Here is a 12,077-nt window from a genome sequence, read left to right as displayed (position 1 = left end):
CTAGAAGAACAGATTCAAAGTCCTTTCCGGGCACCTGATCCTGCCCTAGAAAAGATTACTGCTTCAGGGAAGGAGTTTTAGAGGACTCTGGGTTGTTCTTAGTATTTAGCCCTGTTGTCAGTAACACAGCTACTAAAATTCTCCTTTCCCAGTTAGAAGTGTTGGATATGGGGACCCCTGCAACCAAAAAATGTTCAAACTTTGGAGATGGTACAATCAGGCTGTAGGCGATGCTTACAAACAGGAGGAGAGAGGTGGGGAATCTGGGAGTCTGGAGGGAGGAGAGTCAGGCAGATGGATTGTACAAGAGCCACACTCTCTCCCTGGCCACGTACAAGCTGTGAGGTCCAAGAACATTGCACACAAAGCCTGGGTGGACAGACTGAGGACAGGCCATGAGGATGTTGTGGGGTGGCTGAGCAGTGACTGTAACTTAAGAGAGGAGTGAAACCTTAGTTGACAGGGGCAGGGAGGAGGCATAATGTTTTTTTGGATGGCAGCAGCCCCACTCTAGGACCTGCTTGAACTTGGTGGCAAAGCCACCTGTCTTCCTCAGCCCTCAGAACTTGGGTTTCACTCTGGGATAGCCACCCTGCAGGCAAGTAAAGGGAATGCCTGTACAGAGGGTGCCACCTGACCCAGGCCCCATGTCTTCCAGAGCTCTCAGCCCTCATTCCCAGCTGCATTAGCTTCCCATGCTCCCCCCGCTGCCCAGGGCTGCACGTCAGTTTGTGAGGCTTTGTCCCCTTCATCTGTTTCTGGTGGGATAGACAGATAAGCTGTGCTTGGCAAGGTGGGGATGTTGTCTGCGGGGCAGAGGGCCAATAGGCCTGTTCTCCCTTTGCTCCTAGGTGCTGGCTGGGATGAACGTCTACCCCTCGGAATTTGAAAACGTCAAGGAGGAGTATAATGTGCGAGGCTACCCCACCATCTGCTATTTCGAGTAAGTCTCCTGCCTCCCTTCTGACGCTCGCTCCCCTCCATGGTGGCATTTGCATCCCTTGCTGAGCCGACATTGTCTGTCCACATTTCACAGGAAAGGACGGTTTCTGTTCCAGTATGACAACTATGGGTCCACAGCTGAGGACATTGTGGAATGGCTGAAAAAGTAAGTGGGGCGGTTGGCTCAGGGGTGTGTGCCTGGAGGGAGGGTACCCCTTCCCCAGGGTGGTCCCTGGTCACAGGGCTGTGGCTGGAGCTGGGGAAGAGAAGCAGGAAGGCAAAGGGCCCTTTGTGCTGCCACACTGTGGTTTCTGGGTTGCTTCTAGGTGAAGATGGGGTCTTTGTGGGGTTAGGATATGGGAGCCAGGAGGACTTGGTGTGACTGTGGCCATGGTGACAGCATTTTAAATAGCGTTTCCCCCTTACTGTCTATCTGCTGGCTAAGGGTATTTCTCGCCTTGGATGTCAGTTTTGAGAGAGGCCCCACTGCAGGTCTCTCTGAAAATTGAATTGTCAACTGAACACTTATTTCAAACATAATTCTGTGTTCGGTGCTGTGAAGCTGCTAGGAAATACTCTCATAGCTTAGATTTGCAGAGTGCTTTGCCATTCATGTGCACTCCCCACAGACGCTGCTTCTTGGCGACCTTGTGTGCCTATTTGTAACGTGATAGATCCTTACAACCCAAAGTATCCCTCACCTGGACCCCCATTGTACTAGGCGTGTGGCTTGGGCATGACCTTGACTGGTGTGTTGAATGGGGAGTCTGTCCCCCCCACCCCTTCCCGTCACGGGAGCAGGGGAGGGGGTCGCCTCTCCTGGCAGCCTCCTCGGGCCATCCCCAGCTGAGCACTTACCCTGCTTGCTCTGGCTCTACCTGTTATCAGTCTGGCACTTACCAGTCACTGCCGATGTATGGCTCTTTGTGCATAATTCTTGGAATAATAACCAGCTAACATTTTTTGGGCTCTACTTTGTGACTGACCCTGTTCTAAAGACTTCCTATGGATTCTCATGTAATCCTCAGAACAGCCTTGTAAGGACGACATTATTGTTAGCCTTATTTAATGAAAAAGGTAGCAGTGCAAAGCCATAAAGAGCTTGTCCAGGCTCCTGCAGGTGACAGGTAGCAGGGCCAGGCTTGCCCCTGGGCAACAGCAGCTCCCCTGAGTTTTGGCTGGAGCCCTCTACCCCTTCCCCAGTTGCCAGCATGGTGGGTCTTCATTGACATCATTCCCTGAGGGGCAAAAGGTTAAATAATTAGTTATCCGAAGATACGGAGGTTGAAAATGTGTATTTTCAGAATGGGAAAGGAGGATGAATTTTGTACCCTCCCCCACCAAAAAACAACAAACTGTCAGATTCTAACGGTTGAATCTCTGTCTTCTGTTGTCAGTCCCCAGGAGATAAAACACAGCGGAAGCACCATGTTTGCATAGCATCTTTTGTTTCTTGAAGCATTTCCACATGTCTGTCCCCATCTATCACTCATTTCCAGCCCCTGCCCGGGAAGGTGACTCCCCATTCTTGTGTATTCATTGTCTTAACCTGGGCCTTCACTTCCCTGGTTTCTTTTCTCATTTGATAATAAGCATGTGCTCTCTTCCAGCCAGACACATCTCACTCTGCTTTGGGAGGTTTCAACAAATAGCCATCTCTTTTGTCACCAGAGCATAAAATCTGTCTGCTTCCCTCCCCCTTCTCTAACCTTTTCTGGTTTCAAAATATACTCCTATCTTTTTGGAAGGATAAGGTTTAGTTTTCTTTTAAATAGTGTTCAGACTTGCTTGCTAACCCTGCACAAGGGGAGCACGTCAGTGGAATTTCTGAGACAGGTGATTAGCTCCCCACTGGAGCCTGGCAGTTTGTTCCCCACCCCACCCCCCTCTGCCCACCGCCCATCCCACATCCTCCATCACACTGTGCTCTGGACAGAGACCTGGAGGCAGTTCTGGGCTGGTGCCTCCCCACTTCCCACCTCCTCCTTCCTCCCTCTCCTCACCCCATATGGGAACTTGGGAAGGAAACCTTGTTAGCAGTCCCTGGTCCAGCCCTGGTCTCCAGGCTCTTTGAGAAGGTTAGTAGGGTGACTCCAGGGAGGGGGTGTGCAGCATCGGGGTCTCCCTGAGCAGCCCTGCCCAGCTGCCCAACCCCCCATGATCACTGTGTCAGGGGCACTCATGGGGGCAGCTCCTCCGAAGGCATGGCTGTAGCCCACCCCACCCCAGCATAGCAAGGGTAGGTCCTAAAGGACCCCGCAGTGAGCTGCCTCCTCTCACACCCCAGCACAAGCTAGCGATATCACTGTTTTTTAATTTTTTAAAATGTTTCCTGATTTTAGGACTCTCCAAGTGAGACACGTTATTATAGAAAAACTTAAAAATATATTTAAACAAAAGGAAAGGAAGGCCCTTCCATCACCCCACTGTAAGATTATGTGTTGTGATGTTTTTGTGAATTTCCTTCCAGATTTCCCCCTACAGGTACCCAGGTCTGTGTGTGATTTTTCCCTGTGCCAGATGTTATTTTTCTTAAATTTTTTTAATGTTTTATTTATTTTTGAGAGAGAGACAGAGAGACAGAGTGTGAGTGGGAGAAGGGCAGAGAGAGAGGGAGACACAGAATCCGAAGCAGGCTCCAGGCTCTGAGCTGTCAGCATGGAGCCTGACATGGGACTTGAAGTCACAGACTACAAGATCATGACCTGGGCTGAAGTCGGACACTTAACTGACTGAGCCACCCAGGTGTGCCCCCCTCCCCCTGCCACGCCAGGTGTTTCATGTCTTTACCGGTTTTGTCCTACGTCTTGGTGGATAGCAGTGTTCTCATATTTCCTGCTTCCTTGCACCTCTTCCCTGGGCCTCCCTGTTGGTTGCTCAGGGCTTATGTGTGGCCAAATGTAGAAGAATGAGAATGGATCTGGCCTTGTTAATTCTCTGGATGACTTTCAGAAGACCAGGAGAGAGGAATCCAGATCTCCTTCCCACCGTCCCCAACGAGTGGCTAGCCACTGGGCACTGAGTGAGGCCAGGTGAAGACCTTGGGGTCTGAGTGTGCAAGGGCCCCAGCGTGGGTGTGTTTATCATGGCAGGTGGGGCCCCTTTGGGCCCCCACTGGCTATGTTTCTCATTCTCCTCTCTGTAGGTTTCATGCTGCTGAGTGGGTTGGCACATAGAGGGTATATACATGGCAGTCCATTTTGACTTAGCCACCTGTTTCTGCCTGTGTATTTTTATCCCAACCAGCAGTGAACTGAAAGTAATCACAAAGTTTTCTTGACTTCTGATGCTTATTGCATCTTCTCACCTGTGGCATGGGCACCTACCTCAGATAAGGATCTGATTTGTGTGAATTTCCCAGTCTGGAGAGCCCAGGAAATCAGAGTCGCAGGATGGGAAGGGAATAGAAACATCAGTGAATCTGCCCCTAGAGTTTCCCTTGTAATGTTTGTATTACCTCTAGAACAGATATGGTTACCTACCTCAGTCCCACTCGAACACCTCAGAGAACAGGGCCTTGCCTCATGTTGAGGTCGCCCACTCATGTTTGAATGATTTCTATGATTTCATTTATGAAGGATATGTAGGAACATTTGGGTAGTACTTTATAAATTTATAAAATATCTTACTCTGGAACATTATCTGTCTAGATGTACCTGAGAGGTAAGGAAAGGCCTCCAAATACTTCATCTTGTAGGTGTCTGAGGTCAGGTTGGTGGCTTAAGCCGCAGAGCTGGTAAATGGAGGAAATAGGACTCAAATGCAGCTTTTCTGGCTCCCAGCATGGCTCTCTTTCCCTCCCATCTCTTGTAGGTAGAAGGTTCTTCTGTTGACTGAAGGTTCTTTCTCTGGGTCTTCTACTTGTTGGTTCTCCCCTTCGGAGCCATAGAAAATAAATGTTACTTTCTCCTTCTGATGCAGTGTGAAATATTTGAAGATAGCTATTGTGTTCCCCACGTCCTCTCCATATTAAACACACAGTTCCTTCAACCATTCTTCTCTAATTCCATCATTTATTCAAAACGCATCTCCTGGGTGTGTGCATCATTAGGTGTGGGAGGTACAGTGGTAAGTGGGAGCCCCAGTCTTCAAGGAGAGAGATGTAAAAGGCATAATTCAGCCATTGTGTTTGGCTTCAGACTTCTGCTCAATCCTTCTCTGTCTAGTGAGTACTCTTGCCACTGTGCCCAGCTCTGGCAATCCTCTCCAGAGAGTCAGCTGTTGTCTACTGGGTGGGAGAGGGGTGTTCACCTGGCTGCTAGTCTGAGGGCCAGGATCTGAGGGCCTGGCTTTCAGGCTTTCCATGTGCCCTTGTTTCTAGCCCCAGCCACAGCCCTGCTTCAAGGGGTGGTGCCTCGGGGTCCTTAAGCACCTTTGCTATGGGTGTGGTTGTCCCCCGCCCCCTGACCGCACCCAGCACCTCAGGTCTCTGCCTTCTGTTTTGCTAGGTCCGTTTCCTAGCTTCTAAAATTGCACTGACCTCTTTTTCTATCTTCGCCGTTGTATTCTTTCCTGTTCTTTTTGCTTCTGTGGGTTCTTACTTTCTTCTTTTTAAGTCTTGTACTATTACTGTGGTGGTTTTAGAGTGTGTTCTCTGTGCTTAACTAGAAGTTTCTCAGGCACTTTCATACGTTTGTACAGCAGCTAAGCCATGGCTTCTCCATTCTGTACTGTCACAAGATGTTTAAAAGTTATTTTCATTTTTGAATAGATTCCATTCATGTAATAAAAATGATTCTTTAAAAAGATACTTAAAAATCCTACATTGACAGGTCTTGCTTCCATGTGTTTCCTTCATCCTGTTCCCCACCCCCCAACCCCCTAGAGGCAACGACTTTGATTAGTTTCTTTATGCAGATACAAGCAAATGCGGATTACTAATTTTTTTTATCTCTCCCTATTTTATGCAAAAATTAGTATGTTATGGCCTGTTCGGTATGTCCCCGTGGTCTATCCATGTCCATGCATAGAGAGCTTTTTGTTCTTCATCATGCTGAACCCCCATAGTGTGGACGGACTGCAGTTTATGTAACCATTTCCTACCAACTAACACAGGTTGTTTCTAGTCTTTGCCATGACAGATCATCCTACAACAAATACCTCAAACATACATAGTTTTGCAAGTGTGCAGGTGTACTGGAAAGATAAATTCCCTAAAGTGGAATTAGTGGTATTTTGAGTCCAAGTATGGGAGCCTAGGTCTCCTGGTGTCGGTCTAGGACCATCATCTGGCTAGTGACTCATTCTAAAGTTTGATTTTGCCACCAGCCACATCGGACACTGGCCGTGCATGGGCTGGAAGTGGTTTGCCCTCTTACTGCTATTTCCCATTGCTTGGGTTCAGGGTGGCTGAGGCCAGAAGGGAGGGCTTCTAAAGGTGACATCAAACCCAGGCCCTCTGTGGGTTGGGAGTGGCAGGTTCCGCTCTGCTAGTCACACGGCAGGGTCGGCAGATCCCATTGTGTCAGCCACATTTTCTCTCATTATCTCTAGTTCTGGCTGCTGGAACCGTACACCTTTTCTCTACTGTAGGCCCTCAAAGGCAGGAAACGATGGTTGTCTTTTCACATTTGTCATCCTAAAGGGTTTTTTCAAGTGGCAATTAAGGTGCTCTGGCAAAGGTGCGTGTGGCAGCAAAGCAGCTGGAGCTCTGTGTCACCAGCAGTCTTGTCCTCAACTCTGGAGCAACAGAGGGTCCTGCAGCCTCTCCCCAGAACATCTGGTGATGCAGATACCAGCGTGTGGTCATCCCAGGTGGAAGCAGGCTCCTGGGAGGTTAGACAGCTTCCCCAGGTTTTCAGCTAGCAGGTGGGGAGGAGGGATCTGGACTGACCTCCAAGCCTGACTTCCTGCTCCAGCGCTCTGCCTCTGAGAGAACTAGATAACTTCCTTCCAGTTATCCAGTTGTCTCTAGGAAGGATTAGTGATATAGTGTAGATGCTGTCAAGGTTAGGGTGTCCCTGATCTTGTTCCCCTTGGCCTCACTCTTCCTCATCACAACCTTCCTCCCATGCTGGTCAGTGAACACCTCGCACCACCCATGTGGCAGCCTCCCTTTCCCAGCCCCTTCCCCAGCCCAAATTTGGTCTTTCTCATACACTTGGCCTCTCTCTTTCCTCCATACCACTGCACATACCCTGCCCCCCCATTCTTTCCTCTCCCCACTCTCTGCCCTTCCTGTGGGGAGCTACCAAGCACAACAGAGAGCTTTTCCAAAGGTCACTTTTTTGTTGCTATTTATTCTTGCCAGTTTGCTGAAAGTTTGAAAGAGCTTGAGATGCTATCAAACCCCCAGATTCTTGGGAGGAAGTGGGGTTTCTTGAATTGCCTAGGGAGCTCTAGCTGAAAGCCACTATTTATAAGAAGACATCAGCTCTACACTTCTGGGGCTCTGAGGGGAAGGCAGGGTGGGCAGGGCCAGATCGCTCACCCCTGGCTTCTCCACTGAGGGGTTTCTGGTGAGCCCTTGCAGCAGGCCATATGAGCCAGTGGGAGCTTTCACCAGGGGGCTGGATTTCGTAAGGGCTGCTCAGGCCCCGGGCTTGCTCTGAGCTCTGCCTGTTTTTGGTCTTCCAGTCCACAGCCGCCACAGCCCCAGGTCCCCGAGACTCCCTGGGCAGATGAGGGCGGCTCCGTTTATCACCTGACCGACGAAGACTTTGACCAGTTTGTGAAGGAACACTCCTCTGTTCTCGTCATGTTCCACGCCCCATGTGAGTGGAACCTTGCTCCTGCCACAGCCTTTCCTCTCTCAGCATAGGACAGGCACTGCTCTGGGACACGAGTCCAGTGAGCACTGGCCTGTTGGATGCCTCCTCTATGCCAGGATGCACTGGTGCCAGGCAAGGTTCCCCACCCCCACGGCACACACAGCCCACCCTGCATCACCATTGGAACAGTACCCATGTCCTCATCAGGCCCCGGTGTTCCTCACCTCAACCTAGTGGGCCTGAGCACGTTCCCCTAAGTCAGCATAAGTCGGGAAATGCAAATAAATTTCCCAGAATTGGAGGAATTAGGACTGGAGGGGTCCTGAGATACTACCTAGAACAGTAATCACCTCTAATCTAGGTGGGGGAAATTGAGGCCCCAACAGAGCCTGTATCTTGCCCAGCAGCTGAGACGGCCCAGCAAGGCCAGGTCTGGAGCCTCAGATCCCCCAGCATGTAAAATGCCTTCCTTCTGCTTCACCTGAAAGTTTCATGCCCTGAAGTGGCCACAGTGGATCAAGGAAGGGAAATGTGTGAGTGCTGTAAAAGGTGTCTGCAATAATGACTGGGAGGCCTCAGGAGTTTTCTAGGCGAGTGTCCTCCCCATCCTCTTGGAGAATGGAGAAATTGATTATAATTTGTTTCCAAGAGGGAGAAGGTTGCACCTGGAGGGGTGAGCAAGGGGATGACAGCCCTGGGACACAGAGTTCCTAGGAAAGTCAGGCCCACTGCCATGGGTGCCCAGGGTCCTCAGCACCCTGGGACAGATGGGAGGCGGGGCATGCTCTTCTCTTAGAGCTTCTTGCCAGCTCTTTGGTCCAGTGATGGCAGGAAAGAGATTGTGAAGAAAAACAAGCAAGAAATAAGTACTTTGGGTTTATTTTATTTTAGTTTTTAAAGTTTATTTGTTTATTTTGAGAGAGACAGCACGAGCAGGGGAGGGGCAGAGAGAGAGGGAGACAGAGAATCCCAAGCAGGCTCCGTACTGTCAGCATGGAGCCTGACATGGGGCTCGAACTCACGAAACCATGAGATCATGACGTGAGCCAAAACCAAGGGTTGGATGCTTCACCGACTGAGCCACCCAGACACCCCTATAAATAACTACTTTGTAGATCAGTGCCATAAACCGTCCTGTCCATAGAGGCATATTCAGTGAGGAGAATGTAGTATTAATCGTCGCATGTGTAGGGATCTTTATGCTAACAGCTGTGTATCACCCTGTGGTGATAAAGTGGCTCCCCCTAGGGTCACCTTTCACCTTACCCACAGCGCCAAAAGGCAAGTATGATTAGCCCCATTTTACAGACAAGGAGACTGTCTCACAGAGAAATGGCACAAATTGTACATTGCTCTATAAGTCCTATACTGCTGAGCCCTGGTCTCCCTACCCTCTCCTTTCTCTGCTGTATCGCATGGGTTTGGTTAGTTGGGAGCTGTTCACAAGCAGATCACCATTGGGGATTTCCTCAGCTCCTTTCTTTCTAATAAGTGCCAGATTTTTAAGAGAATCCAAAGGAAAGTATTCCTATACCTTTTTTTCTGAATTTCTAGAAAACTGACAAAACACGCAAACAACTAAGTTTCAAAGAGCTTCCTGCTTAAGGGTGATGATGGGGCCTTGGGAGCACTTCACCCCCAGCCCTGCCAGGGCCTTAGTGAGCGTGTCCCTGTGGTTGGCAGGAACCGAAAAGCTGCCTGCCAGTGAGCCCTGCAGCGTCTTCCTGGCTGAGATGTGCTCTCCCCACCCATGTCAGAGCTGCTGATGGAAGCCAGTCGGGCAGCAAGTTACATTGCGTCTAGAATTGGGATCACCCCGCCTGCATCCCTGTCCCAGCAGTACTGGCTGACTGTGATCAGTTCCTCCCTGGGAATGTCACCCCTGCGTGTCGGTCCTTGCAGCCTGCATCAAGAGAGCCTACCCAGTTCCTGACACAGTACAGAATGGTGTGAGCAGTGATTTGTGGTTTATGCATCTCAGCGTGAAGAGTATGGACCCCTTTGATGAATCCTGTATATTATTCCACAACAATATGTACCAGATACATTGGAATTGTTTTGTTTTATTTTGTTTTGTTTTTTGAGAAGGGGAGGTACAAGTGAGTGAGGGGCAGAGAGAGGGGGAGAGAGAAAGAAGCGGGGCTCACCTGAAGCAGGGCTCGAGCTCACGAACCACGAGATCATGACCTGAGCCGAAGTCAAGTGCTTAACCCACTGAGCCTCACAGGCGCCCCATATTGGAATTGTTTAATAATTGTTTATTAAGCCCTTTCTTTTTCAGAACCTGGGTTGCACACTGGGTAATTTTTGTCTGTGTTCTTTCTTGTAGTCTTTGGTTGTGAGCAGTCTATTGTAGTAGCTGATGCTTACAGGGTCTGGGGCCTGGAACCTGTCTGTCCCTTACCCTCTTCCCTCCCTGAACCAGAAGGATCTTGTTCATTACTTCACCCCTCCCCCACCCAAGGTCATCTGTGGGCATGGAATAAGGGCTTAAAGAATGAGAAAACAAACTAATAAAGTTGTTTAGAGCTAAATTAGAGAAAGAGAGCCAGAAACCAGATGGCTCTTGTTTTCCCCATTAGTCATTGTTATTAATAAATATTTTGAAAGCCACCCTGCTCTGTGTAGAGCCCTGTTGAGGGGGCTATGATTTCAAACTTAGCAAATGGGAGACGTCTGCGGCTTCTGCTGGTGGGTGTCTGCCTGTGAGGGCCCCTGCGTTCCCAGACGAAGTACCTGCTAGCCCCCTGGCTGTGCACGTGTGTGCGTGTGTGGGTTTACTTCTGCTGGACCAGCAGTGATAGGGATCAGGGCAATAGCATGAGGGGAAACTTCCTGATGAGCTGCCTGTTACTGTTCCTGTCAGAGGGGAATGGCTTCCCATTGGATAATCTCTCTGCACAGTACTTCCGTATCCAGGAGTATGGTCTGTCATCTGAGAAGGGAGGGAATGCACGCAGTTTTGAGAGAATTTGGAACCCAAGAGGGGAGAGCCGCAAGCACCGAACTTTTGGCTGCCTAGCTGTGAGTCTTATGCTGGAGTGCTCCCCATAACCTGCAGTGCTTGGGAAACCACTTTTGTGGCATTTGACCTGGGGAAAAGGATAAACGGCAGAAGGCCAGAGACTGGCAGTGCTGTCCTAGTTTTCCTAAGTGCATAAAAGGTGAATGCTGGAAATCAGTAGTATTACAGGCTTCCATCCCAGAGCAAACAGGAAGTGGTTTAGAAGCAGACCGTTTGGAGACTTAGAAGAACAAGTTGGGATCTTTCAACACAGGAGACCATAGTTTCTACTAAGGATTGCTGGATGTGCTTGATTTGTTTCTTAGGACATGATTACTGAGTTCGTGAATTAACACGTCTTTCTTTTATCAAAAGCAAATCTCTGTTTTCCTGACTGTATGGATAAGAGGGGCAGGATGGGGCCGCCCTGACAGGAGCACCTCCTTGGTGCTGAATGAATGTGAGTCAGGCCTGGCTCTGTCTAGAGGGTGGTACTTGTTTTTTATTCAACAGTTTTGTTAACACTCTAAAAAACAAGGCATACTTCTAAATCTGCAAGGGTTAGAGCTGGAAAAAGGATAGCTAGCTAAAATATTGAACAATTGCATTTAAGATTTTTAAAGATGCCAATAGTCTGAAATAGGGCTCAAACTAAAAAGCTGAATTTGTTTTTCTGACTTTCTGGTAATTAAAAAGGGATGCATGTACATTTTATAAAGGGATAACGTAGGAAAATATAGAGAAGAAAATTAACATTCCTGACACTGACTCCCAGAAAGAGTCATGGTCCCTCTTTGCAGTGTTATTTCTATGCACAGAGTATGTGCTTGCTCAATGTCAGATGCTTCCCGGTTCCACTCTGAAAGGCCAGGAAGAGAAAGGATCTTCAGCTTTCCACCTTATTGATGCCTGCCCCAGGTGGGTGCTCCCTGGCATCTGTACGTTCCAGAAGCAAATCACTTGGTTCTGTGCTTGAACTTTCACAGGGTACCTATGGAGCTGACCCCCTGGATTCTTGGCAGGGAAAGCCCCTGTTGTTGCCTATTATCAAACCTCCAGTGGCCTCCTGCTTCTTTACCGTCTTTTCCAGCTTTCTTGCCACTTACTTTCCACCTCAGCCTCTCCTCTTGCCTTATTACCTTCTTTCCCTCACCCTTGCCTTCTAGCTGGAGTGGGTTAGAAACCTCACACAGATCCTTCTGCAGCCTCTACATCTGATGCCTGAGTCATCACTGAGCAAATAAGCACAGGCGCTCAGCACAGTGCAGGGCCCTCCACGTACGTTAGTTCCAGTCCTGGCCCAGATCACACCGAGGGAACGACAGGGGCTGAGATTTACAAGCAGGTTTGCTCCGTGGACCTCGCCTTCTGGAATTGGGATGAGCCTCCTGGGGAGGACAGTCTGAGTGTGAGCAGTGGGC

The 12,077-nt window shown here is 49.3% G+C and overlaps 1 protein-coding gene across 2 annotated transcripts in view; it reads left to right on the top strand.

Moving 5' to 3' along the window:
* PDIA5 (protein disulfide isomerase family A member 5) overlaps window positions 1–12,077 on the top strand; it is a 91,504-nt gene that overhangs the window by 54,924 nt on the left and 24,503 nt on the right. For both annotated transcript variants that reach the window (XM_086675239.1, XM_086675240.1), the window contains exons 9-11: window positions 852–943; window positions 1,037–1,108; window positions 7,519–7,655. In XM_086675239.1, coding sequence (XP_086531365.1) covers window positions 852–943; window positions 1,037–1,108; window positions 7,519–7,655 — 301 coding nt within the window. The remainder of the gene's footprint in view (window positions 1–851; window positions 944–1,036; window positions 1,109–7,518; window positions 7,656–12,077) is intronic.

This window comes from Puma concolor, chromosome C2 (assembly GCF_028749965.1).
Source record: "Puma concolor isolate L17-30 chromosome C2, mPumCon1.1.hap2, whole genome shotgun sequence".
NCBI classification, from domain to species: domain Eukaryota; kingdom Metazoa; phylum Chordata; class Mammalia; order Carnivora; family Felidae; genus Puma; species Puma concolor.
This window is presented reverse-complemented; position numbering and strand designations above follow the sequence as displayed.